We start from the raw sequence: 27,926 nt of genomic DNA, 5'->3' as shown, positions 1-27,926 counted from the left end.
CATGTGAGACAGGAGCGCTTGCTTCTCCTCTCTCTGCTCTCTGTCATGTGAAGATGAGACAAGATGACCATCTGCAATCCAGGAAGCCAGCTTTCACCAAATACCGAAGCTGCCTGCACCTTGATCTTGATCTGCCAGCTAGCCTCCAGAACTGTGAGAAATAAATACTTGTTGTTTAAGCCACCCAGTCTATCCTAACTTGTTGTAGCAGCCCAGACTAAGATAGTAGTGATATCTCACTGCTGTTTTAATTAGCAATTCCCCAATGACAAATGATGTTGAGAATATTTTCATATCCTTATTTGCCATCTGTAGATCTTCTTTGGTGAGGTGTATGCTCAAAGCTTTTGCCAATTTTTAAAATGGGTTATTTTCTTATTGTTGAGTTTTAAGATTTTAAAAAATATATTCTGGATACAAATCTTTCATTAGATAAGTATTTGCAAATGTTTTCTTCCAGTCTATGGCTTGTTTTTTCATTCTCTTTGTGTCTTTCACCCAAGTGGTTTTTTATTTTCAATAAGGTCTAACTTACTGATTTTTTTCTTTAACTTTAACTGATTATGCTTTTGTTGTATATAAAAACTCATCGACCATCCCAAAGTCCCACAGATTTTCTCTTATTTTTTTTCTTAAAGTTTTATAGTTTTGTGTTATATGCTTAGGGCTATGATCCATTTTTAGTTTATTTCTGTGTAAAGTGTAAGGTCTGTGTTAAGGTTTTGTGTTATTTTGCTTTTTGTTCTTTTTGTATATGGGCATCCAGTTGTTCTGCACCATTTGTTGAAAAGGTTATCCTTTCTCCATTGCATTTCCTTTACTCCTTTGTCAAAGATTAATTGACTCTGTTTGTGTGGGTCTATTACTGGGCTCTCTCCTCTGTTCCACTGATATTGTATGTAGTCTTTTACTGATACCATGCTGTTTTGATTGCTGTGACATTATAGAAGTCTTGAAATCAGTAATATGAGGTCTCCAAACATTATCTTTTTATATAACTCCATAGTTTTGGTTGGAATATATATGTCTCTTGAAATAAAATCATACTTGTCCTTTAAGATTCACTTCAAACATAAGGTCTAGAAGCCATTTATCCATCATTTGAATTCTCTTGCATCCTGTACTTAACTTGATTATTGCACTTAATGCTATACGAGTATAATCTCCTTCTGTAATTTTTATGCCCAGAATCTACCAGTGTTACCAAAGTAATCAAGAAATATCTGCTGAAAAAAAAAAAGAAATATCTGCTGTACTCAATGGAACAAACTGATATCTGAATTGTCTATGTAAACATTCTCACCCAATAGTTGGTTATACTATATACTCAAACCTTAAAAGGAGATTTTTACACCCTAGTGTCTCCATGTGTTCATTTTTCATACATTTAAGCACTTGATATTTTCCAGGAACTGGGTGAGATGCTGCTGAGATGGTGAGTACAAGAGTCCTGATCAAGTCAGTCTTGTCAGTCCAATTTTGTAGTTAACACATTATATCAAAATAGTCATTTTTCAGTTCTTGGCTGTGAGCTCATTGAGGGTAGTAACTGGTTTTATTGTGTGATTTTACTTATTAATTAATATACCTGACGCATAATATTGCCTGACCTATGGTGTGATAAGTATTTGGTGAATAGATTTTGAAGGACTTTTGTTTCAGTTAAATGTGACTATAAGAAAGCATTAACATTCTAAAAGTAACACCTAAAGACAGGGTGGTACCAAAAGCCTAATTATATCATTACAATAAAAGAAAAATGAAGCTATCGTAAATTAACAAAAGTAAAATACAATCATTGCAGGATGGTTTCACTTTTCCACTGAGATGCATGAAACTGCAGATTCTTTTTCTTGAATCCAGTCAAGTACATCATAAGCACTGTAATAAAAGCAGTGTATTCCTAAATGCTAGACAGGTCAAATGTGCTAAGAACTTAATTAATTCACTTGCTTAAGATTGTGAACTAGCACAGGATGGTGGTTCGGTCTCCAACCAACACTCCTAGTGAACTAGAAATCCAAAAGAGGTATGGATTCCAGGGATTAAAACATTTAAATTAGCTCCTGACCATGATGGAGTAACTGATATCAGGCTGGTTTTCTTGCCAAAAACAATCATTAGTTTACTGGGCAAAATATGAGGCAATGGTTTTCAAACACTGGACAACAGGCAGCAGGACTATGATCACTGATAGAAGAGAAGAACATGAAGCCCATGATTGTCTCTGCTTTCTGCCTAGGGCTACTGTCCGGAATATGATATGCAGTGGTATAGCTCAAGTAAACTCAGAGTCTCATTGGGCTGTAGAGGCTAAGAATAGAGTTTGGGGATGCTAAGTGGCTGGAATTTGTAGGGTAGGGTCAAGACAATAGTTTTCTGCAAAGAAGGAGCCGCATAACTCCTCGCATAGGGATCTCCTTAAATTTTTAATTAATACTAAGCTGTGCACATACAGGGAGAGACTCCATAAAGCCTAGCAGAGACCAGCTTTGGGGAGCTAAGACCTCAACAAAGATTCTAGAAGTCATACAGTGTTGGGAGAGAGAAAATTCCAAACATTCAGAGTGGACAGACACTTCTGAATATCCTGGTAGTCAGCTGACACCCTAAAAAGGCCACAACTCAAGGGTAGGGTTATGCTAGCCCTAAAGCAAAGGCTACTGTAGATCTAAGGGAAGAAAGCTTTAAAATAGGCCTTGAAGAGATTAAACTGATCTGCCTGTATATTAACTGGCTGCTAAAAAAAAAAAAAAAAAAAAAAAAAAAAAATTAGTACTCTTTAAAGTAAGATAACAAAATATAAACTCTCAACAACATAGCACCCACAATGTACCACATACAATTAAAAAAATTACTAGTCATTCAAAAAAAAAAAAAAGCAGGAAAATGTGATCCATAAGCAGGAAAAAAGCAACCAATGGAAACAGAACTTGAGATGATCCAGATATTGGAATTAATTAGGAAGTAGTATAAATGTTTGTTGCCTTAATGGAAAATATGGCCATCATGAATTAATGGAGAGGAAATTCAGCAGAAAATGGAAAGGATAAAAAATAAATGGGGATGAGAGTTTTATAACTGAAAAAACTGAAACAAACATTTCACTGAATGAGTATAAGAACAGATGGGAGGCATCAGAAGAAATAAATTGTCAGTGATCTCCATGATAGATCAATAATAATTATCTACTCTGAAGTACAAAAAAGAAAAAGATTGGAAAAAGGAAAAAAGATTTTTATGGAACAATATTAAGTGACCTACTGCTTGTAAACAGAGCCCTAGAATGAGAGGATTGATAGAATGTGGTAGAACAGAAACTATGACCCAAATCCCTCAATTCTGATAAATAGAAAATCCTGTAATCAGATACAAAAAAACAATAATAACATATTGGGAAGCCAAAACATGAATAATGTTGACTTAATCAGAAACAACCAAAGCCAAAAGACAATGGAATAACATCTTTAAAGTACTAAAGAAAAAAATGTGAATTCTAGAATTCTATCTCCAGAGAAAAATATCCTTTTATAATGAAGATATTTTCAGATAAATGAACATTTAGATCATAACCAGCATAACTACAGTACAGAAAATGCTAAAGGAAGTTCTTCAGGTTGAAGGGAACTGACATTAGATGACACAGGAGAAAAGACCAACAGCAAGAAAAGAGCATCAGAAATGGAAAATACGTGGGTAATTATAAAATTTGATTTCTTTTCTAAATGTTATTAAAACAGATAACTAAAGCAAAATAATGGAACACGGTATGGTGGGTTTTATAAGGTACGTAGCTGATATAATAGATGTGACAATAGTAGGGCAAAGAATAGGGAATGCAAATGAAATGATATTGTTACAGGTTCTTATATTTTACATGAAGTGGTACAATATTAACTCCATTAATTCAAGGTTAGACTATGTTAAATAAAGAATATATATCTAATCCCTAGGGCAACCTCTGACGAGATCCATAGAGGTGTAGGTGAAGAGCCAACAGGAGAATTCAAGTGTATCAGAAAAAACTGAACACCTTCCCCCAAAAAAGGCAGGAAAGGAGAAATTATTAAATTTTAATGTGGCAAATAGAAATCAACAAAATAGTAAACACAAATCCAACCAAATTAATAATAACATCAATATAAATTGATTAAATATTTCAATGAAAAGCCAGAGACTGCCACAATGGATTAAAAATGTGAAACCCAAACTACATGCTGTCTACTAGAAATGTGTATTAAATATACTCACATACGGTGGAACAAGATATACCGTGCACACTGTAAGTACAAGAAAACTTGAGTGACTGTACAAATATTAGACAAAACAGATGTCAAGACAAGACAGAGAAATGTTTCATAACAGAAGGGTCAATTCATTGGGAAGACACAATCTTAAAATGTGCACATTCTATAGTAACAGAACTTAAAAATACATGAAGCAAAAACTGAACTAACTAAAGGTAGAAATAGATAAATCCACAATCATAGTTTTCATGTATCTCCTACTTAATATACATTCTACTGTTCGCAAAATGAGACTTAAGATTAGCCTAGATATTTTCAAATAATTTCTAAAGTCTGATATTCTTGAGAGAAGAAAAATTCTTCCATCTACTAACTAATACATAAAAAAGTCAAGATGGGGAGTATGCTGCAGTGTGGTTCCTGGTGGGCTTATCCTGTTTCCTTCCTGAACGAACTCAGGGCAGGACCAATTAGGAGACATCTGAGAGATTTCTGAAAACACCCCCTCTAATGTTCACTTTTCAGTCCTCCTCCTCAGGAAGACAATGTTAAATGCTTGCACTTAACAGAGCTTGAGAATACCTGAAGCAAAACCTGGTAGAACTAAAAGGAAAATAGAAATAGACACACTTCTCAGTAATTACAAGACCTAGATTTTTAAAAATCAGGATAAAGAACTTCTGAACGACAATATCAACCACCTTAATAGATTTTTTAAAAAGATAGAACTATACTTCCACAAGCGCCAAGAGGAAGGCAGGAAGAAAATCCTAAGAGAGGAGGAAGAGAGGGACAGAGGGAGCGAGAGCGCGAGCAACCTCCGTGTGTCCATGTTCTGCTAGGGTTATGGAGATACTGAGACTTGATGTATACCCATGTCCTGCTTGGGTATATATACTGAGCACTTGCCATGTGCCTAGTACATATATTAAGCGCCCTTTGGTGCCAAGACTTCTCTCTAAGCTCTATTAGGGATTCCTCAACCACAACACAAACCCGAGATCGCAGAGCGTGCCACGTTCAGTCCGCGGCAGGCTGGAAGCCCTTCCCCGCCCGCCCATCGCCAAGCCCGGAGGGCCGCCGCGCGCTCTGGCTCCGAGCGCCAGCGCCTGCGCTTGCGCATTCCGCGCAGCCCTCTGGGGCGATGACCAGGCCCTCCCTACCGGGGACTACATGTCCCAGATGTCCCTGCACCTAGTTTCCTTCCGGCTTCCTCGCTGGTGTCGGCTCGGAGAGGTGAGTTGGTCGCGTGCATGGAGGAAATGGGCGCGGGGGCGGCGCGGGGGCGGCGCGGGCCTGGCGCGGGCCTCTGTGTGTACCGGGCTGCATTCAGGGACCTTGTAGCTTGTGACGCTGACTGGACACTGGGTACCCTGATGCGTCCTCTGCCCTCCTGCTTCAGGGCCGCGCAGATGAAGCGGCCCAGAATGGCTCCGAGTTAGATTTATGAACCCCACAGTGAAGGCCCCTAACAAAAAGGCGCAGCCTTGAAAAGAACAACAGCTCCCAGAACCACCGCTTAACCAGAGCTCCCTCCCAAGGTAGCTCTCCTGAACTCGGAGACAGATTCCGGCTCTGGCCTTTGTCCTCTGTCCATTCTCTGATACCACGGAGGGTCAGCTTCACCCCAGGCTCCCTCTTGCTTCCTCGGGTTATGTGTGTGGCGGCTGGTGGGAGCAAGCGTGATAGCGGGGGTGTGTCCTCAGCCTGGCCGGGCTGAGCTCCGGAAAGGCTCCATGCGTCGACATTCCCGTCTCCGTCCTCCAACCTGCAGGTCTTTAGGATTGGAGAGAAAAAGGGGAGGATTCATACATACATATATGATATGGTACACACACACATACGTATAATGATGCGTTTTTGTTTCCTCTTTGTTCCATGAAATGTAATTTTAATTTTTTTTCTGGACTTGGGAACATTTGTTTCTACTGTGAAAGAGTGAAAATCAGGTCGGATTGAAAAGAGAAAAAGCAGCCCTGCCATTAGTCAGATTGGGAGGAAAAAAGACAGATAAAGCCAGCTGTATAGTTAATAGAAAACATTATTTCTGCCCAGGTCATGCGGCAATTGTAAAATGCCGTAATGACTCCCTCTTGGAAACACTACAGCTTTCTCACCAATGATGCTCTGGGCCCGCCTTGCTATTTTTATTTTATTACTGGGGTAACCTAATTGCTAAATTACCCTCGCTTCCCTGATAGCCCTCAGTGTCCAGTTAATCCCTGCCTCTCATATTCTTACCTCAGAAACGGCCGTCATTCCAGGATTGTTCCCCACTTCCTCAAAATCCTTCGGTTGGCACACAACTCTTTACAAAAGAGCTTTTCTTACCCTTCTCCTCCATCACATTCCAACCGTTCCTGTGGAATTTCCTCCCTCTCTTGAGTCAATAAATCTTATTTTGTTAGACTGTACAGGCTTGTTCCAGGCAGTCTTCAGCTCGTTAGGCTTTAACACCCGAAATATCCTGTCCATTGGACCTGGTGCTTTGTTCTTGCTTCCCAGCGAGTGATGGGGAGGGTGAGGAGAGAGACCCCCACCCCCACCTCTAGTATCCTCTCCGGTCCAGTGGCTATTGACACGAACATTTAATTCCTCCTGTGAGCTACTGCTTTCTTATAATTTGGATGGTCTGCAAGTAAACTTCATGCAGATTTATTTTAGGCTGTGATTTTTTGAGATTACATTTAGTTGGAATCAGACACTACAACACAATAACCTTGTTGTTAATCAAGAGGAATTGCCTATCAACTTGAAGCTTTGAAATTTATTAGTTAGCGTTATAAGGAAGAGCAGGGCTGAGAAGTTCAAATTTTTTGTGGAAGAAAAAAGAAGAGAATTTTTAAAATAATTGTGGAAAGAAGACTATGTAGTGATGTTCATCTTCACTGATACAGCTGACTTTTATTAAATATTTCCTACTTTAGTGAGTTATTATATGTAGTGTCTTATTTAATACTCATAATGATGCTGTGAGATAGAGTCTATAATTATCACCATTTTATATAGGGGGGAATCGAAGGCAGAAAAACTAAGTAACATTCCAGGATCACACAGTTAATAGCTGCGGGAGTTGAGATTTATATCCTGGAAGTCTGACAGCAAAGCCGATGGTAGTAGTTACAACAGTATATCAAATCTCGTCATAGGTATGCTTAAAAAAAATCCTCCCTGCCTTACTCAGTAATCTGTCACGAGGGAGGAGATATTAATCTGATGACAGCAAGCACTGTTAAATTTTGTCCAGATTATACTGAAGCTTTGGGGTCCCTGTGGAGGTAAGTGGATTTCATACAGTAAGGTTTATGCCTGACAATTTTTATTTTAATGATGTTACATGCAAAGTGAGACTAATAGGACAGGAAGATCTAATAGCAGCTGGAGGGCTTCATTAGACATCTTAGCCCAAAGGATTGGTTCAGAAGCAAAATAATCCCATTTGTCAGGACTCTCTGAAAGGAAGCAGTCGAGAGACTGCCACCAGGGTTTCAGAGACATCAGTCAGGGACTTTTTGTTGCTCTTTTCTAGGTGGTAATCTAACATTCATGGGCAAATTAAATCATAGAGTGCGTTCATGAGACAGAAGCTAAGGAACAGAGGAAAAGCCACTCAGGAAAAAACAACAGCTGTTTTTAGAGTATCCTGAGCTTTTTTTTCTCAGTTCAACAGAAGACTGAAAGAAAACTTGAACTGGGAAAACCTTAACCTTTGGAATATTTATGTGCGTGGAGTCACACTATGTTTAATATAGTGGCAACTGTCGTGGGCTCTCACGGGAAACATTTTAACTAGTCCTTGTAGACATATGTGTTATTTTTTTTCTGTCAAGATGGTTTAATGCCACACATCCTGGTATTTGAGGGGTATGTTTTGGTTTTGTTGTTGTTTTAATTGAAGTATGGTTGATTTACAATGCTGTGTTAGTTTCTGGTGTACAGCATAGTGATTCAGTTACATATTTATATATTTTTTCTTTTATCATATTTTTTCATTATAGATTATTACAAGATACTCAGTATAGTTCCCTGTGCTAAACAAAGGTGCTTGTTGTTTATCTGTTTTATGTATTAGTAGTTTGTGTCTGCTAATCCCTAATTCCTAGTTTATCCCTCCCCTACCCCTTCCCCATTGGTAACCATAAATTTGTATTTTGTATCTGTGAGTCTGTTTCTGTTTTGTAAATAAGTTCATTTATGCCATTTTTTGTTTTTTTTAATTTGTTTTTAGCATACTGACTTTGCCCATTTCATCAAAAATAGGGCAACATCATTTTTTACTCTGCATGGTTTTCAACAAGTTTTTAGAATCATTCCTCAGTTTGATTCTTTTTAGCTTTTTTTCCCTTATAAACCATATCTGTCAGCATACCTCTGCAAACAGCTTTATGTGCAAATAATTCCTTTTGTCTCGGAAGTAGAGTTTCTGGTTTACAGGGTTACAGGGTTTAAATGCCATTTCACGTAGTTCTAAAATTTGGACCAACCTGGTATCCACTTCCCTGTGCCTTACTAATACTAATACAGCATGTCACCAGTCTTTTGATTTCCCAGTCTAGTCACTGTAAAAAGATACTTTTTGGTTGCTTTCACACATTTCATTAATTAGTAGTGACGTCTAGTATCTTTTGAAAGGTTAGTTTCTATTTGTCAGTGAATTGCCCTTGCTCAGGTCTCTCTCAGTGAAATAGGCATCCTAGCTTTCAGAGGCAAAAGCCAAAGCTGAAAGATGGCTTTTCAGTTAGAGACATGTGGATACTCCAAAACAAAGCTCTGCCACGTAAAAACTGTGAATTTGGGCAAATGAGTTGACCCCGAACATCGATTTCTTTCTTTCTGTCTGTCTGTCTTTCTTTCTCTTTCTCTCTCTCTTTCTTGTTCTTGCATTTATTTAAAAATTTTTGCATACATATATGTATTTTTTCAGATTTTTTTCCCATTATATGTTATTACAAGAAATTGAACATAATTCCCACTTACACTGTGTGGCAATATAGTAGGTTTAGTTTTCGGAACCATTGGAAGGAGAGAGGAACTACCTTTCAGAACAGTGCTGAGGGTCAATGGGTGATGTACATAAAGCTGCCATCAACGCATGTTTGTTGTTGACTGACTACAGCGATCATGAGTCCTCTACTGAAAGAGAGGGGGTGGCAAAGGACGTCACAGTGTGAAGGGTTCTGACTGGGAAACAGAGTAGTGAGTTGTCCTGGATGGGGGAAGGCCAGTGCACCTTTACAGCGGCAGGAGCTGCCAGGCTCAATCTGTGTGGTTTTCAGTCTTTGTGTTTAGACAGTTCAGGCAGGATCTTGGGGGCTCATAGCAGGCTCTGTGTGGATGGTGTGGCTCTTCCTCAGCCCTGAAAAATTGTACCAGAGAGAGGAGGAGCTGCTCAGGACAAGACCTAGGAATCCAGTGTCAGGACAGATCAACACTGCCTGATAGAGAACTGGCCAGAAACCCTCCCATTGAAGTATCTGGGCTTTGACACCAAGATCATCATTGTTCAGCTGAGGTTTATCGGGGCTTGGGTTTCTTCAGACTCCCTGTACTCTCTTCCAGTTTGGGTGTGGGGACAGTGGTGAGGAAAAGTTTAGAAGCAGGAAGGGAAGAGAAAAAAGCTCATCTAACATAAGTCATTTGGGGAACTCTGAGGCACATCTGGTCTCATGCCTGCTTTTTCTTCTTCCAGATCTGTCTTATCTGGACTCTGAAGTTCTCCAGCAGGGAAGTCTTAAAAAGGACTGACCAGTTCTTAAAGTTCAAAACAATGGCCCACGTAAGTTGATACTTCTTCCTCCTTTTTGAAATGTTGCCAGTTTCTCGGCCATGTATACATTCCTTATCCTGAAACTTCCTCTTTAGCAGAGCTCCATCCAAGCACCCACTGCAGTTCCTCTCATTCCTGGGAGGGGTAGGGACTGACAACCCAGTGTCCTCTTTTTCCTTTTTTCCACTAATGTGGACCATGTCCTGTCCACAGAATCTGTCAAGAACCACAAGAGCGCAAAAGTGAAATGCCTTGAGAAAATGCAGGTATTCTGTGCAGAATATCCCCCCGTTAACATTTTTCCTGTAGGACAGCTTTTGATTTTTTTTTTGAAGTGTTATACCTTTATTTTATTTGTTTGTTTGTTTGTTTATTGACTTTCGGGGGAGGTAATTAGGTTTTTATTTATTTTCTTATTTGTTATTTTAATGGAGGTACTGAGGATTGAACCCAGGACCTCATGCATGCTAAGCAAGCTCTCTACCACTGAGCTATACCCTCAGCTTTTGATTTTAATACTTAGACATCAGAGAAAACATATTTCTCTGAGTACAGTGATTTTTGGTCTTGCTTTATATAGGAAAAATATATATCCCCAGTACACAATTTGACATCTTTTAAAAGTTTTTTTGAAGTTTGCATTAACATATAACATACTTGGAGTGTGCAGCTGAGTGAATTTTCATAAGTTGAGTACATCTATGCTATCAGCACCCAGGTCAAGAAGGAAGATACTACTAGCATCCCCCCTTTCAGTCACTCTCTCCCCCCTCAGTCTAAATGTAATCACTATCACAACTTCAAACATCGTACATTAATTTTGCCTATTTTTAGAACTTTATGTAAGTGAAATTGTGTAGATGAAAGCAACTTTTTAAAATTTTATTTTATTTTATTTTGGGGGGGAGAGGTAATTAGGTTTATTTGTTTATTTTTAGAGGCTTTCCTGAGGATTGAACCCAGGACCTTGTGTATGCTAAGCATATGCTCTACCACTTGAGCTATACCCTCCCCACTGCAACTTTTTTTTTATACAAACAAATAAAAATGCAGTTTGTGGAGGGAGGTATAGCTCAAGTGGTAGAGCGCATGCTTAGCATGCATGAGGTCCTGGGTTCAATCCCCAGTACTTCCTATAAAAATAATAAACAAACAAACAAACAAACCTAATTACCTCCCCCCACCAAAAAAAAAAAACCTAAATTACAAAAAAAGTGCAGGATGTCTTGTTAGATTCCAGATACAGTTACTAGACCCTCAGAAGCACCTGCAGATGTTTTGCAGCGCACGCAGGTGTCATTGAAGGGGGCGTGTATATCTGGTGCAGCTGGTGATAAGGGAGGCATCAGCACCACACTGAGTGTGAGCCATTCCTGCCCTCACGTTCTGTCATGTTGGAAACATATTTTCATAATGCATTTTGCCTCTGTTTTTGTCATTTTGGAAAATGAACCCCTAAAAAGTCAGAAAAGTATTGAAGGAAATTGTGGAGAAAGAAACAAAGCAAATGAAAAGAAAAATTCAGTGAACGAGACAATGAAAATACTAAAGCCAAAGATATCATGTGTGTGCTGTAATTCTGTACTGGGGGGAAATGTGAAGCTAGTTGAACTCCACAGACCTGAGTTTTTTTAAGTATGTAAGATGAGATTTAGCACTGGGTGGCTTTAGTCCCTGCATGTGTTGAGATCTTACAGTAAGTAAGGAGTTTAGGATTGGGTGGATTAGACAGGTATATAACTGACGCCTTGTGAGGCCTAAAATTTCTTGAGCTGCCTTGATACCTTCTCAAGGCTCCAGAGATCTGACAATGAGTGTTAAGTGTTCAGTGAGGGGTGGTGGATGGAGTAAGAAGGTCACCCATATGCGTAAGTGTTACGTAATGTAGAAGGTGAGCACTGAAACTTTGTAATGAACTTGAGTCTATTTTCTTAGTACATTTGGGAGAAATTTTTATCACTATTTTTTCATGATCACTAAAGGGAAAAGAAAGTAGAAGACCTCATGTTTCTTAAGAATTTGTGGTAGAGACACAGCTTGCAGAAGGCTTGTGAGCACTGTTTCATTTAATTGGGATTTTTTTTTGATTATTTTATTCCTTTCCAGATATTATTTTTGGGTAAAAATTTAATCTCCACAGCCACAGGACTGTTCAAGACATGTAGCACTCTGCTTCAGTGATACTGATTTTCTGACTGTCTCTTATGCATGTTACAAATTTTCAGCCCTACCTTTTTGGCTTGCTCTGTGCTCCCTCTCTGCAATGCAGTCCTTGATCTCCTCTCTTTCCATTTAAAAAATATTTATTTTCATAAGTAATATGAGTTTTATTTTTTCAGGGTTCAGTAACATTCAGGGATGTGGCCATAGACTTCTCACAGGAAGAATGGGAGTTCCTGGACTCAGCCCAGAGGGACTTATATAGGGATGTGATGTGGGAGAATTATAGCAACTTCATCTCACTGGGTAAGGCTGTTTATCCCAAATTATATTGACTTTCTCTACTGTCAATTTCAGGACTATGTTTTGAGAAACTAGATAAAAATGTTTCTTTCTGTTCCAAAGGAATGGTTTAAGCTTTGTTAGGTTGGAAATAGGCCCTTCCTTCTAATACTTCATCACTCTCATCTTGCTAAGCCCTTCAGACTTCCTTCAGGCTCTGTTATTTCCTTGTTTCCTTAGTATCCAAGGGGCGAGGTTTGAATTCTGGGTTGTTTCCAACAGAAGCACTGTCTAAGAAGCCAGATTTCGTATGGTATTTGAGCTCAGGATTGACTTCTAATTCACCTGCCAAGGGGATACCTAGACACAGGGCTGCTGAGTCTCCTTAAAAACCAGAGGCACTGTAGAACTTGTATAATATGAGGTGGATCCACAAAGTTCATTTAAAACTCGAGTAAATGCATTCTGTTTGCTATAACAGACATAGTCAATTCTGCTTGCTTTGTGGTTGAAAGTTAAAATCTAAGAGCTTTGCATTTAACATTAAATGAATATCCTAGTAAGGATCTGAGGATGTCTCAGGAAGCCTCTTATTCTCCTCTCAGCAAATTGATAACAATAGAAATTAATAGCTAATGCACACAAATAATATGTGTATATATGCATATAACTGCATATGTTTGTACTTAGGTACTATTCTGAGCATTGTACATTATTAATTAATCCTCATAACAACTCTGTGAAAAATGTACTGTTATCCTCATTTCAGAGGAGAAAACTTGGGCACTAAAGGTTAATAATTTGTTGCAGTAACACAACAACAAAGGCAGGATTTGAACTCAGGCAGTCTGGATCCATAGTCTGTTTTCACAACCATTACTTATGACTGCCTCTCAACAGAGCTGGTATGAGTTTAAGTTGTTTTAAGGCCTGTTCTTAACCATCTGGTGTCTATTCCTTGTGGCCCTGAGGTTACCCTAATGAGTGTCCTTCAGCTTGCTTGCATTTCTTTGCTCTTAGGACTTATAAAGTGTTGTTTTGATCTATAGTTTATTATAAATTTAACCAAATCAGAACCTAAGGACTTCGGGGCTTATCATTGCGTGTTACATTATCTTTTAAGCAGGACCTTCCATTTCTAAACCAGATGAGATTACCTTATTGGATGAAGGGAAGGAGCCCTGGATGGTTGTCAGGGAAGGGACAAGAAGACTCCACCGTGGTGAGTGAGGGCTGAGCAGGCATGGGGAAGTCATTACTATAGGTAGTGGCCAAGCTTGTTAAGATAGAGACATGCCCTTGAGATGTTGTTAGGGATCTCTCTTTAAAATCCCATGGCCTGTGGAGGAGAGACCTGAGGCCTGGGAAGCAAATTAAAATCTTTTAAGCCTGGGCCAGCAGGGGAGCTTCCTGCTGGCCTTGATTACAGCTCTCATATTTTTCTCCCATTTCAAAGAGAGAAACTGTTCTCAGTAGAAGAAAAAAAAGATGATAATAAATATAAGAGCTGAAATCAACCAAATAGAAAAAGAAGTAGAATTCATAAAGCTTAAAGCTGAGTTCTGGAAGAGATCCGCAAAACTGGTGAACACCAGCTTGACTAATCAAGAAAAAATGAGAGACAACATAAACTACCAATACCAGGAATGAAAGAGAGGTTTTCACTTCACATGTTATAGCCACTGAAAGAATAATAAGAGAATACCTCGAATAACTTCATGCCAATAAATGTGACAACTTAAATGAAATGGAAAAATTTCTTGAAACCAGAACTGACACAAAAGAAAATATGAATAACCTCATATCTATTCAAGTTAATTGAGTTTATTATCAAGAGTATTTTCACAAAGAAAACTCCAGGGCTGGACGGTTTCCCTGGTGAACTCTTACATATTTAAGGAAGAAATAGCAGCAGTATTACACAGATTCCTTCAGAAAAGGAAAGAACTCCTCCCAACTAATTTTATGAGACTAGCACAACTCATATACTATGGCCTCACAAAGAGATTACCAAAGGGGGAAAAAATTATAGACTTATTCCTTCATGAACATTGATATAAAATTCTTTTTTTTTTTTAATTAAAAAAAAATTTTAATGGAGGTACTGGGGATTGAACCCAGGACCTCGTGCATGCTAAGCATGCACTACCACTGAGCTATACCCACCCCCTAATATAGAAGTCTTAACAAAATATCAGCAAATCAAATCCAGCAATATATAAAAATGATGACCAAGTAGGGTTTATCTGAGGAAATCAAGCTTAGTTTAACATTCAAAAATTAATCAGTGTAATTCACCATTTAACAGAAATGTGAGAAACTATGTGATCATCGCCATAGATATAAAAATAGCATATGACTGAATTCAGTGTCCACTCATGATACAAATTCTCAGAAAACTAGAAATTGAAGGGAACTTCCTTAACCTGATAAAAAGCACCTTAACCTACATCATAAACTTAATCATACTTGATTGAAGAGCTTCCCTCTAAGATTATGAACAAGGCAAGGATGCCCAATCTCCCCATGTCTATTTAACATTGTACTGAAGGTCTACCATTGCAATAAGGCAAGAAAAAGAAAGTAGAGACTTTATATAAAGCTCAAAATGGAAGAAGTAAAACTATTTGGAGATGGTATAATAGTATACTTAGAAAATCCTAAGGAATCAAAACAACAGCTCCTCAACGTAGTAAGTGAAGGTCACAGTAAGATCACAGGATACAAGGTTAAGCTACAAAAATCAACTGTGTTTTTGTATACTAAGAGTGAAAAAAATTGGAAAAGTAAAGTTAATTAAGAAAAATTAAAGTAAATTAAATCAATTTACAATAGTGTAGAAAACAAAATACTGAGGAATAAATTTGACAAAGTGTGCAAAACCTCAATTATAAAAACCATGGAACATTGCTAAGAGAAATTGAAAAAGACCTGAATAAATGGAGAGATACCATTGTTGGGCTGGGGACACAGTACTGTAAAAATGTCAATCGTGTAGATTCAGCACAATTCCAGTCATAATCCTAGGAGCCTTTTTTTTTTAAACATTAATAAGCTGATTCTAAAATTTATATGGAAAAGTGATGGACTTAGCATGTCTAAAATAATCTTGAAAAAGAAAGGTCATATTGTAGAACTTAGACTACATGACTTCAAGATATTTCAAGATAATGTTATAAAACTGTAGTAATCAAGACATTGTGATATTTGCTAAGGGTCAGCATACAGAACAGAGACCCTGGATATAGACCTCACATGCGCTTAAAGGGTCGTTTATTTATTGACAGAGGCACCAAAGCATTCCAGTGGGGAAAGGAAAGTCTTTTCAACAAATGGTGCTGGATTAACTGGAAAAAAATCTCAACCTCTACTTCATACCAGAATTAATTTGAGATGGATTTTAGGCTTAAATATGAAAACTAAACATTAAAAAAATGTAAAAATCCAAATATAAAAGCTAAATATAAAAAATAAAAAATTTTAAACTAAATATTTTATATGTAAAAATATAAAAACTAAATATAAGGCTTTTAGAGGAAAACGGGAGTGACTTGGTAGTAAGGAAAGGTTTCTTAGGTGACAGCAATAACTGTAAAAATTAAAAACTGATAAATCATAATTTATCAAAATTTAAAACTTTCATCAAGATATACCAATAAAAAATGAGTAGTAAGTCACAGACTGAGAGAAAATAGTAGTAAAATAAAGGCTAGCATCCAGTCTGTACACTACAACCACTATAATGATAAACAGCCCAATTAAATAAGAGTAAAAGGTACATCCATACCGTGGAATAATACTCAGCAACAAAAAAGGAATGCGTTAATTAATACACACAGCAACTTGGGGGAACCTCAAGGAGATTATGCCGAGTGAGAAAAACCAGTCACAAAAGTTTATTAACTGTATGACTCCAGTTATCTAATATGTATGAAACATTAAAGTTACAGAAATGGAAAATGGATTAGTGGTTGCCAAGGGTTAGGAATGTAGTGAGGGAGGAGATCATTGGGGCTATAAGGGAGTAACTCAGGGGAGTCTTGTGGTTCTGGTATAGTTGAGTATCTTGATTGTGGTGGTGATGATGCAAGGCTTTACATGTGATAAAATTGCACAGAACTATACACATACACACATGAGGGCATGCATAGCTATACTAAGGGTAAGTTCTTGGTTTAAGTATTGCACTATAGTCTGTAAGATGTTAACATTGAGAGAGGCTGGGTGAAGGGTGCAAGAGACTTTCCTATACATTTCTTTACAACATCCTATGAATCTACAGTTACTTCAAAATAAAAAGTAAATTAACCTATAATGAAAAAGAATATGAAAAGGAATATATGTATGTATATGAATGACTGAAACATTATACTGTATACCAGAAATTGATACAACATTGTAAACTGACTATACTTCAATAAAAAAAAAGAGACTGTGATTGATAATATCCAAAAAAAGTAAATTAAAACGTCCTGTTGAGGGTGATAGGTAAAAGATTTGAACAAAGAGAGGGGCTACTCGTTTTCTTGATCAATGACTACAGTTCATCTATATCTGAATGTGTATTAGGCAGCTCAGGCTGCTGAACAAAATACTATAGACTGGGTGACTTAAACAACAGGAATTTGCTTTCTCACAATTCTGGAGGCTAGCAGTCTAAGATTAGCCTTTTTGGGCCTGATAAGGGCTCTCTTCCTGTCTTGTGGATGGCCCCTTGTCACACTGTCCTCACATGGTGGAGACAGAGAGAGATCTCTCTCTTCCTCCTCTAAGGCCACCAGTTCTGTCCTAGCCTAGCCTGGCCCAGCCTAGCCCATCCTATCCACTAGTCTGTGAATTAGGACCCCACTCATACTACTTAATTTATCCTTGGTTACCTCCTAAAAGCACTGTCTCCAAATACAGTCATATTGGCGGTTGGGCTTAAATATATAATTTTGGAAGGACTTATTTCAGTCCATAGCAATATCAACATGGGGTCCAGTTTCTTTTTTGTCTTTATTTTGAATAGTATATATACACACTAATATGATTTGATTAGTTTATATATGTATGCTTGCCTAAAAATATACTTGTTCATTTATTCAGAAAATACTTGAGTTCCCAATCTGAACCAAGCACTGTGCTAGACACCAGTGGAACAATTGTGAGCAAGAGTGTTAGGTCCCAGCAGTCTTGTTTACATTTTAATAGGAGTAAGGACATTAAGGAAAAAGGTAAATGAATAAATAGTATTATATAGTGACAAGTTTGATTAAGAAAAGGGGGAAGAGCAAGGGATAGAAAGTGGCAGGTGTAGATAGGTTTGTCATATGATGGCTGGGGCTTTTTGAAGAGGTGATATTTGAGTGGAGACATGAAAAATGATCTTGGACCGTATGAATATCTAAAGCAAGAACAATCCTAACAGAATAGTAAATGCAGAGGCCTTAGGTTGGAGGGATAAAAACTGTGTGTTTTTGAGGAATAGCAAGAAGATCAGAATGATTAGAATGATTATTCAAAAGGTAAATGAGAAGTAGGATAACAGGATGAAGTCAGAAAGTTAGGCAGGGACTAGATGATGTAAAAGTTTGTGTGTCATAGGGGAAGGTGTGTGACTTTTAAGTGTGATTGAAAGCCATTGGAGATTTTGGAGCAGGGGAATGACATGAGCTGATTTGTCTTAGAATTATCACTCTGTGCAGAACAGGCTGAATATGGGCAAGCTGAATAGTAGGGAGACCTATTAAGAGGCTACTTCATTTGTCCCAATGGAATATGATAGTAGTTTTGATTAGAGTGGTAGTGGTGGGTGGTAGGTGTTAGCGTCATGGTGGATTTGCCCAGCACATGCTGGGCTGCTGCTCTGTCTGCATACTCTCCCCATCTCGCTTCAGCTCCCCAACAGCCTTCACAGGGCTGCCTCCATGAGGGCACGTGTCCTCTTTACCCAGATTGGACTGCTCACATAGCCTTCTTCTCCTGATGTGGATAAGGAGCATCTTTGTCTTTTAATTGATGTATTTTATCCATCTGTAGTTAAGTAATTTTCTTATATATTTAGATTTGAATCTGCTATCTTCCTAATTTTTTCTGTTTGTAAAACCTGTTCTTTCCTCCTTTTTTCCCACTCCTCCCTTTTTTTTTTGGATTAATCAAGTATTTTTATCTTAGCTTTTGCTCTTGAGTGTGTCATTTATACATGTATTTTTCATAGTTGCCCTAGAGAGTCACACGTGCATTCTTTACTTACTGCATTGTATCTTAAATTAGTTCCTTTGTATCTTTCCCAACACTGTAGAGATGCTAATAACATTCTAATTCCTTTGATGTACCCTCTACTTTTTTGTACTGTTATTGTCAGGTATCTTTTTAAAAATTTTCATCTTTTTATTTATTTGTTTTTGCTAGGGTGGCTAGGTTTATTTATTTAATTATTAGTATTATTTTTAATGGAGGGACTGGGGACTGAGCCCAGGACCTTGTGCATGCTAGGTATGCACTCTACCACTGAGCTATACCCTCCCTCCTGTTGTCATGTTTCTTAATTCTATCTACGTTTATGTCCCCACAGAGTATTAATTTACATTATGTTGTCAGTATTCACTTAGATTTACCTATATACATAACCTTTTACAGTGCTCCTTATTCTTTCCTGCATTGTAGTTTTTATCTAGAATCATTTTCTCTGTCCCTGGAGAACTTCCTTTAGTGTTTTCCTGTTTGTTTGTATTTTTGTTTTTTGTTTTCATTTTATTGTATATGTATTTTTATTGAAGTATAGTCAGTTTACAATGTTGTGTCAATTTCTGGTGTACAGCATTATACATAAGTAATACATGAACATACATATATTCATTTTCATATTCTTTTTCACCGTAAGTTACTACAAGATATTGAATATAGTTCCCTGTGCTGTACAGTACTTTATTTAGTATTTCTTTTATTGTACCTGCTGGCAATGAATTCTTTTTAGGTTTTATTTGAAAATATCTTTATTTTGTCTTCATTTTTAAAGGGTAGAGAATTTTATTGTTGTTTTGGGGTATGAAATTTTGGATTGGCAGTTACTTTCTTAGTAGATGTCCTCTTGGCTTCTGGTTTCTGCCATTTTCATTGAGTAGCAGCTTGTCAGTCATGTTGTAACTTGTTGGAGGTATTGTCTTGGAGGCATCCTTTTCCCCATAACTGCTTTTGGAATTTTCTGTTTTATTTGGTTCACAGATTTATTGTGGTGTATAGTTTTATGTTGTAATGTATATATTCTGCTTGAAGTTTTGAAATAAAAAAATTAGATTTGATGTCTTATCAGTAATATTGTTTCTTTTTCATTTTTGCTCTTCTCTTTTCTGGGACTTGAGTTACACATATGTTAGACATGTTTACATTGTCTTGTGTATCTTTTCTGGGTTTTTTTTTTCTGTTTTTTCTTCTTCTCTTATTTATTTTTAATCTTGTGCTTCATCCTTGATATCATCTCTAAACCCATTTCCCAGTTCAGTTATCTACTATGTCTAATATTCTATTAAAGTTTTTAATTTTAGTTCTTGTATTTTTCAGTTATAAGAATTCTGTTTGAATATTTTTAATGAATTCCACTTCTGGTTAAATTCTACATCTTGTATCTGTTTTCTTGGAATATTAATCAATGTTTTGGACTAGCTTGGGTCTGTTTCTATTGTCCATTTTACCTCTTGGTTTTTTAGTCATTTTTTTCTCCAGTTGTTTATACCTGATTATTTACAGTTGGATTCTAGACATGATGTTTGAAAAATTTTAGAGGCTCTGAATAATACTGTTTCTGAATCATATATTGTCTTTCTTCAGAGATGATTTACCTCTGGTAGGCATACAGAGTATAGGCTGATCAACTTCCTCTATTCAAGAACAGTCTGTTTACTGCTTGTTTGCAGCCCTTCTGGGGTCTCAGCTGAAAGTCTGGGATGATTATGAGGACCTTTCTCTTTAGGGGGATTCTGAACTCCGGTGTCTTTCTCCCCTGTGCTTTGAGACTGCCAGAATCTTTACCTGGACTGTTAGCCTTTTAGAAGTTACTTTCTTGACCATGATTGATGCTCAGTTGAATAGTTGGCAAATACCTCAGGAAATTCCATCTGGAGTGTTGGCTTAATTCATGTTTGCTTTCTCTCTAGGACCTTGGCCCCAGGAGTCCTGGCTGCTTTGGTTGTCCATTAGTGTCATCAGACAGTTTCTATTTTAATTAACCATTTCAGTTAAAAAAAAAAATAGACTATTGTGTATTTGGGGTTTGTTATTCGATAGTAAGTAAACTTAGAATTGTTTATGCCACGGGGAAAACTTAGGGGTAAGAAACTAACATTAATTAATTAATACGTTATTAATAAATCAATGAGAAAATTAATGCAAATGTTATTCCAAAATTGGGGAAAGTGTTATAAAGAAAAGCAACAGGTTGCTGGGACAGAGCATAAGGTGCATAGACTTAAGTGGGATTGGCAAGAATAGCTTTTCTGAAGATGTGACTTTTGACTTGAGTCCAGAGGATGGAGAGAAGCTAACCATGCCAAGTCAGAGGATTTCTTAAAGTAGGAGCAGCCTGTGAACAGTCCCATTTAATGGCAACAGTTGTAGTGCATTTTGTGAGCTGAAAATGGGCCTTTATGGCATGAACAAGAGAAAGTAGGAAAGGATTTGATAAGCAGAACCCTTATTATCCATGCTCTGGTATTTATATTTTATTCTAATTGTAAAAAGAAATCATCGAAAACATTTAAATAATCAGCAGAAAACACTTAACAACAGTAGGGTCATTTATTGTCGAATATAAATAAGAACAAAACAGAAATACGCCCGGGACCTAGGCCTGTAGATTCTGTTTCAGCCAGGTAAACATACCTCTGTATAGTTTTAACAGATCTTCAGGTGATTCTTATCCATGCTTAAACCTCCACTGATTTAACTTGCTTCACTAATCACCAGCCTCACCTCCATTCCTGGGCTCGTTATTCTCTGTGTTCCCTTTGCCCTTTTTTTGAAGTGCATGAGAATACAGTCTGTTCCATAATAAAGTTAATAGTCCATAATACACATAAGCTTAATAATGATATGAAATCAGAAATGATATCAATATAATGTGGAACTTAGCTATTTCACAGGTAATTTTTCTAGTTGAATGGTGCCAGAATAGTAGAAATGTATTGATCACATTCAGCAGGACAGGGAAGAGCCTTGTTTGATGCTGTATCATTAAGAGCCCTTTCACTGATATATTAAGAAAATTAATACTAAATGCTTTCATCCAGGGCTCCCTCCCCAGACACACATACCATCAGCCTTGCAAGGCTGCTAGCTGTTGACAGAGTACACTTCATCCTCTTCCCACCTTAATGGTAACCTCACTGGCTCAGGACTTAATTTTCACATACAATGGCTCAGCACCTGAAATCCAGCGTTTCCACTTTATTTTTGGTACATCTTAATACCCATGAAGCAACCTTCAGCGATGCTGGGCTGCCTTTTGGTTATCTCATGAGATATCAATGAATATATTTGTTAGTGCTCTACCGGTAAAGCTGCATAGGTTTGAGTGGTCTTCTCCAGCCCTATTTTCCTCATAAACTCTAATTGTCAGTGTGTAATTTTGCAGAGGATAGGTTTTCTTTAGGTGCACATATGTGTTATTGTAACAGAAATGCCTGTCTTCTAGAGCTGTCTAGTCCATTCACTGGTAGTAGGCATTTTTTAGGTGCTTTTTATTTCTGTGTAGAAGTTTTCTTCTGGAACAGGAAAACAGCATGTCTTTGCTTTCTTGCTTTCTTTCAGATTTGGAATCCAGATACAGGACCAGTATTTTATCTCCAGAAAAGGACATTTATGAAATATGCTCATTCCAGTGGGAGCTAATAGAAAGAATTAAAAGCTGTAGCCTTCAGGACTCCATTTTTAGAAATGATTGGGAATGCAAAAGCAAGATGGAGGGGCCGAAGGAACCACAGGAGGGCTATTTTGGGCAAGTGAAAATTGGTTCTGAAAAAATCGCTACTTACAAAAGGCATAATCTTCTTGCCGAATATCAGAGAGTTCATAATGGAGAAAAGTTATATGAATGTAAGGAATGCAGGAAGACGTTTATTCGTCGCTCAACACTTAGCCAACACCTGAGAATTCATACTGGTGAGAAGCCTTATAAATGTAAGGAGTGTGGGCAGGCCTTTAGACAGCGTGCGCACCTTATTAGACATCACAAACTTCACACTGGTGAGAAACCCTATGAATGTAAGGAGTGTGGGAAGGCCTTTACAGTCCTCCAAGAACTTACTCAACATCAGAGACTTCATACTGGGGAAAAGCCGTATGAATGTAAGGAGTGCGGCAAGGCCTTTCGAGTACATCAGCAACTCGCCCGGCACCAGAGAATTCACACTGGCGAGAAGCCCTACGAGTGCAAGGCGTGTGGGAAGACCTTTAGACAGTGTACACACCTTACTCGACATCAGAGACTTCATACTTCTGAGAAGCTCTACGAATGTAAGGAATGTGGGAAGGCCTTCGTTTGTGGTCCAGACCTTAGAATACATCAGAAGATTCATTTTGGTGAGAAACCCTATGAATGTAAGGAGTGTGGAAAGGCTTTTAGAATATGCCAGCAGCTTACTGTCCATCAGAGTATTCATACTGGTGAGAAACCCTATGAATGTAAGGAATGTGGGAAGACTTTTAGACTAAGGCAACAACTTGTTCGCCATCAGAGAATTCATACCCGTGAGAAACCCTATGAATGTATGGAATGTTGGAAGACCTTTAGTAGTTACTCACAACTTATTTCACATCAGAGCATTCACATTGGTGAGAGACCTTATGAATGTGAAGAGTGTGGGAAGGCCTTCAGACTGCTCTCACAACTTACTCAACATCAGAGCATTCACACTGGTGAGAAACCCTATGAATGTAAGGAATGCAGAAAACCGTTCAGACTGCTCTCCCAGCTCACTCAACATCAAAGTATTCACACTGGTGAGAAACCTTATGAATGTAAGGAATGTGGGAAGGCTTTTAGACTTTATTCATTTCTAACTCAACACCAGAGAATTCATACTGGTGAGAAACCCTACAAATGTAAGGAATGTAAGAAGGCCTTTCGACAACATTCACACCTTACTCAACATCAGAAAATTCATAATGGGATTTAATACAGGAACATGTTCAAGGGCACATTATGTTACAAAACATCAGAAAATTCATTTTTGAAAAAATTTGTTTCATGGTCACAACTAAGCATAAGGAAACTTTATATTACAGGAAAGAAATTGTTGATTTAAAACCTTCTACCACCATTTAAACATTATTTATCTTCAGCAAACTTATATGAGAAAATAATATAATGAATTCAGGAAAATCTTTAGCCTTACCTATCATTATCGCCATTTTGCTACTTTATTATTGGTGTGTTATTGGACAAGGTACTTAAATTTCTGTGCCTCATTTTGCTCACTTGTAAAATGGTGATAGTAGTAGCTATGTATATTAGTTATTTATTGCTGTGTAGTAAATTACCACAAACTTAGTAGCCTAAATTAATGCACATTTATTTTTTCAATTTCTATGGGTCAGGAGTCTAGGCATAACTTAGTTGGGTCTCCTGCTCTAGGGTCTCTCACAAGGTTAAAATCAAGGTTTCAGCCAGGGCTGAATCTCATCTGATGGCTCGAGTAGGGAAGGGATCCACTTCCAACCTCACGTGGTTGTTGGCCGAATTCATTTCCTTGAGGGCTCTTGCACTGAATTCTTCAGTTTCCAGCTGGCTGTTGGCTAAAGGCTGATCTCAGTTCCTTGCCACAAGGGCCTCTTCAACCCAGCTGCTTACTTCATCAAAGTATGTAAGGCAAGAAAGCGGTAAGAGTCTGCCAGCATCATGGAAGTTATCATCTTGTGTGATATGATCACTAAAATGACATTTCATTGCCTTTGCTGTCTTCTGTTGGCGAGAAGCAAGGAACTAGGCTGCCCTACACCCCAGGGAACAGGCTTGCCCATGAGTATGAATACCAGGAGAGAGGGACCATTGGGGCCAGCTCACAGTCAGCCTGCTACTTTGTGTAATAGAATTGTTGTGAGGATTGAGTAGTTGATACTCGGAAAAATAGCCACATAGCATGTTTTCTGTAAATATTATCTATAATTGTTATTAACATCATTAGTATTAGTGAATTCATATGAAAGGAATATCCTGTAGAAGTAATCAACGTAGAAATGCCTCCTGTCACTGCTCGGCACTTACTAAACTTAAGATAATTTATTCTGGATAAAGTCTAGGATGTTAAATGACTTCCTAGACTTGAGTGTGAGAAGTTACTCATCACTTGAGCTGCATCAGAAATTTCACGCTGAAAAGAAACCTTATGAATTTCATAAAGATGAGATTGTTAAGAGTTCAACTGTTGGAGAATCAGAGAAACATGAAATTATTTTCCCATAATAAATTCCAAAGAGCTAACGTTTTGTAATCCCTGTTGTCTGACAACCATCAAGATTAGTTAGAAACTATCAAAAAGATGGCAAAAAGGAAACTAACCACTTGGGAGTTGAATATTTTGTGTGTGTGTGTGTGTGTGTGTAAAACTCTTTTTAAAAGAAAGAAACATTCCATTACAGCCAGTATAGTTTTTGTCGCTCAGATTGCCCCACTGTCCACCACAGAGAATTGGGTCTTTTGTCATGACCCCAGTTGTAGTTTGTTAGTTTACTTGCTTATGGCTGCACAGTTCGGTCAGCCATGGAAGATGCATGGGCAGCAGCTCATCATTCTGAAAACCAATAAATAAAGGGGAAAATAAGTATTTATTTTGCTTTTATGTGAACCAAGTTTCAGGGTCACCCAAAGCACATCAAATTAAAAAAAAAATTTTAAATTTAAAGAATCTCACCAGTAAATACAGAAAAAGTGATAGACTTAGAAACAACTCACCATTTTCATCATTTTCTAGTTCCTAGTGGAATAATGAGTCCAGCAAATGATGTTCAATGGATATTAAAACGATTTGGTGAAAGAGTTTATAGTGAGAACTTTATATTGGACTTACCAAGCTGACCACGGCTGAGCCCTCTTATCAGTTTTATCCCCTATAAAAGTGGGACTTGTTAGACAATACGCGTCTTCTGATACAATGCAGCGGGAAGTACACACCATCACCTGTGAAGCCCTATTGCCACAATAATGAACTGAAGGAGTCAAACCTTTAAAAAAATTTTAATCCAAGAATTTGGGGAATAGTTGAACAAAGCAAGTGGTACCACAAGGAAGCAGCCAGGCAGATCCAGAACATGTAAAATTCTGCAAAACAAACGACCTGATTTCTTCAACTAATGAGTGGCATGAAAAAGACAAAAAGACAAGAAGGACACTGTCAACAGATTAAAAGAGACTTGAGAGACATATCACCTAAATTCAGTAGGTGGGCATTACTTGGACCCAGACTGAACAAAATGTAAAAAGACATCTTGGAGACTGGGAGAAATGTGGGCATGCCCTGAGTATTAGGTGATATTTAGAAATATTAGTTTTGTTAGGAATGATGATATCAGTGTGGTTATTAAGAAATAAAAGATGCTACATGTTAAGAGATACGTGCTTCCATATATAGGAAAAGATAAGATATTTAGATTTGCGTTAAAGTACTCCAGCAAAAGCAATAGAATTGACAAAGAGAGCTAGAAAGTAGATTGGCAAAATGCTGATAATTACTGAAATAGAGTGGTTTATGGGGGTTCGTTGTCCTTAATATTTCTACTTTTTAAAATGTGTTTGAAAGTTTCAATAATAAAATATTTAAAATCAGAACTGATGCTATACACTATTTAAGAAATGACTGTTAATGTGATGCCTGCGGAAGTCATTAAAATTCTATTCAGTGAGAAACTCATGCCCCTGAATGCACTAAGGAAACTTTGTTTGGGCTCAGTCTTCATCTTCTTCACTCATCCACAGCAGTCAGTGCTGGGCATGTCACACAGACAAATACGTTAAAGAAATGAATAAGCATTTATTTCAAGAAACTAGAAACAGAGCTAAATAAAACCAACACAAGAGAAGCAAAGTACGATAGAATTTAAGAGACTAGATACTAGTAGATTTGCTCCAAATGTTAATAACTATGTCTTGGCAGGTCAAATTGAGGAAAAGAAAATAAAACATCATACATTTAGAGCGTTAACAATGATAGTGACATAGTTACAGATTATCAAGAAATTTTTCCTTTAATTATAGGCTAACACTATTTATATGTACTGTGTGTATTCCAATACCTGTAAAAATATAGAGGAAAACATTTTCTTCTCTAAGAATGTGTTATCACAATTGACTCTGCTCTAAGACCCAGAAGGACCAACAGACAAATGTGGGTGTGTGTGAAATTCCTATTTAAGGAAAAAAATATGATAGTCGTACATGTAAAAAGCCTTAAGAAATACATAATCCTCAGTGGGCTTTTACCAATTAATTTTGCACAGCTGAAGTAATCCTGAGCAAAACTAGATGAAGATAGCTCCTAAAAATCCAAATCTAGACCAGCTTCATTTATGAAGATTCTATTCTTCATAATTCTAAGTAGTTGAATTTAGAAAATCAGTCTTCACTAACAGGTCAGTGTTTTGCCTTTCCCAAGCACTAGAGATTTCCAGAAGACCTGTGTTTAGCATTGCTTAAGGCCTTAACCCAACACTCCCCACAAATTTGTTTCAGGGAATACTAGTCCTTGATGATATTTGGGGGAAAAAAAAGATTTCTTGGGAAAAAGTATAAATGAAACAAAGGATAAAAATTTACTTTGGGGGAAATCTACGTACACTTTATCAGCTTGTCGAAAGATATATTAAAGAAATTTTCGTTGAACACAGTGTATCTCAAACTTCATCGTGCAAGTCTCACTCCAAATATCTTTTAATAGAATGTGAACCACTTTGGTAGATGCTACCAGAACCACAATGCATGTCTTCAAGGATGTCATTTCAGATATTCTGGTGAGTGAGCGTGCCGGGAACGGGTGAGGAAGGGCACTTTCCTTTGCAGCTTATGTCCTAGTCAAGGCAGCTCCCTGGCTGGGTGGAGGGCTGGTGCTTTTCTATCTCATTGAAAAGATTCCCGCTTGGTCCTTGATAATGTATATATTAAACATGCTTAAATATTCTATTAAACAGTGATTAAGACATAAATGATTTTTCATTGTAATAAAAATTCTATATTGAATACCATTTTGTGTATCTTCCTGTTTCTTTAGAGAGTCAAGACTCTCAAAGATACATCAAGAAGATACGTTGTTTCACATAGTGCCAGTTTGTTGCTCCATCATTGTACCAATTTTGAATCCCTTCGGTTACTGGATATGTGTCTGTATTTCCCTGATTGTAAGTGAATTGATCACATTTTTTCCTATGTGTTTATTGACCAGTCATGTTTCCCTTAAGGTGCATTTTTATTCATGCATTTTCTGTATTTCTTTTTAGCTTATCTC

At 37.5% G+C, this 27,926-nt stretch overlaps 1 protein-coding gene across 1 annotated transcript in view; it reads left to right on the top strand.

Annotated features, from left to right (window-relative positions):
* The window catches only part of LOC105072626 (uncharacterized), a 58,108-nt gene extending 30,442 nt beyond the window's left edge, over window positions 1-27,666 (top strand). Inside the window, exons 6-10 of the mRNA XM_074370860.1 lie at window positions 5,220-5,483; window positions 9,937-10,023; window positions 12,354-12,480; window positions 13,580-13,678; window positions 22,243-27,666. Of these exons, the coding sequence (XP_074226961.1) occupies window positions 5,220-5,483; window positions 9,937-10,023; window positions 12,354-12,480; window positions 13,580-13,678; window positions 22,243-23,609 (1,944 nt within the window). The 3' untranslated portion in view covers window positions 23,610-27,666. The remainder of the gene's footprint in view (window positions 1-5,219; window positions 5,484-9,936; window positions 10,024-12,353; window positions 12,481-13,579; window positions 13,679-22,242) is intronic.
* Window positions 27,667-27,926: the final 260 nt, after the last annotated feature.

Source organism: Camelus bactrianus, chromosome 9 (genome assembly GCF_048773025.1).
Source record: "Camelus bactrianus isolate YW-2024 breed Bactrian camel chromosome 9, ASM4877302v1, whole genome shotgun sequence".
Classification (NCBI taxonomy): Eukaryota; Metazoa; Chordata; class Mammalia; order Artiodactyla; family Camelidae; genus Camelus; species Camelus bactrianus.
Note: the sequence above shows the minus strand (reverse complement) of the source record. Positions and strands in the feature narration are given on the sequence as shown.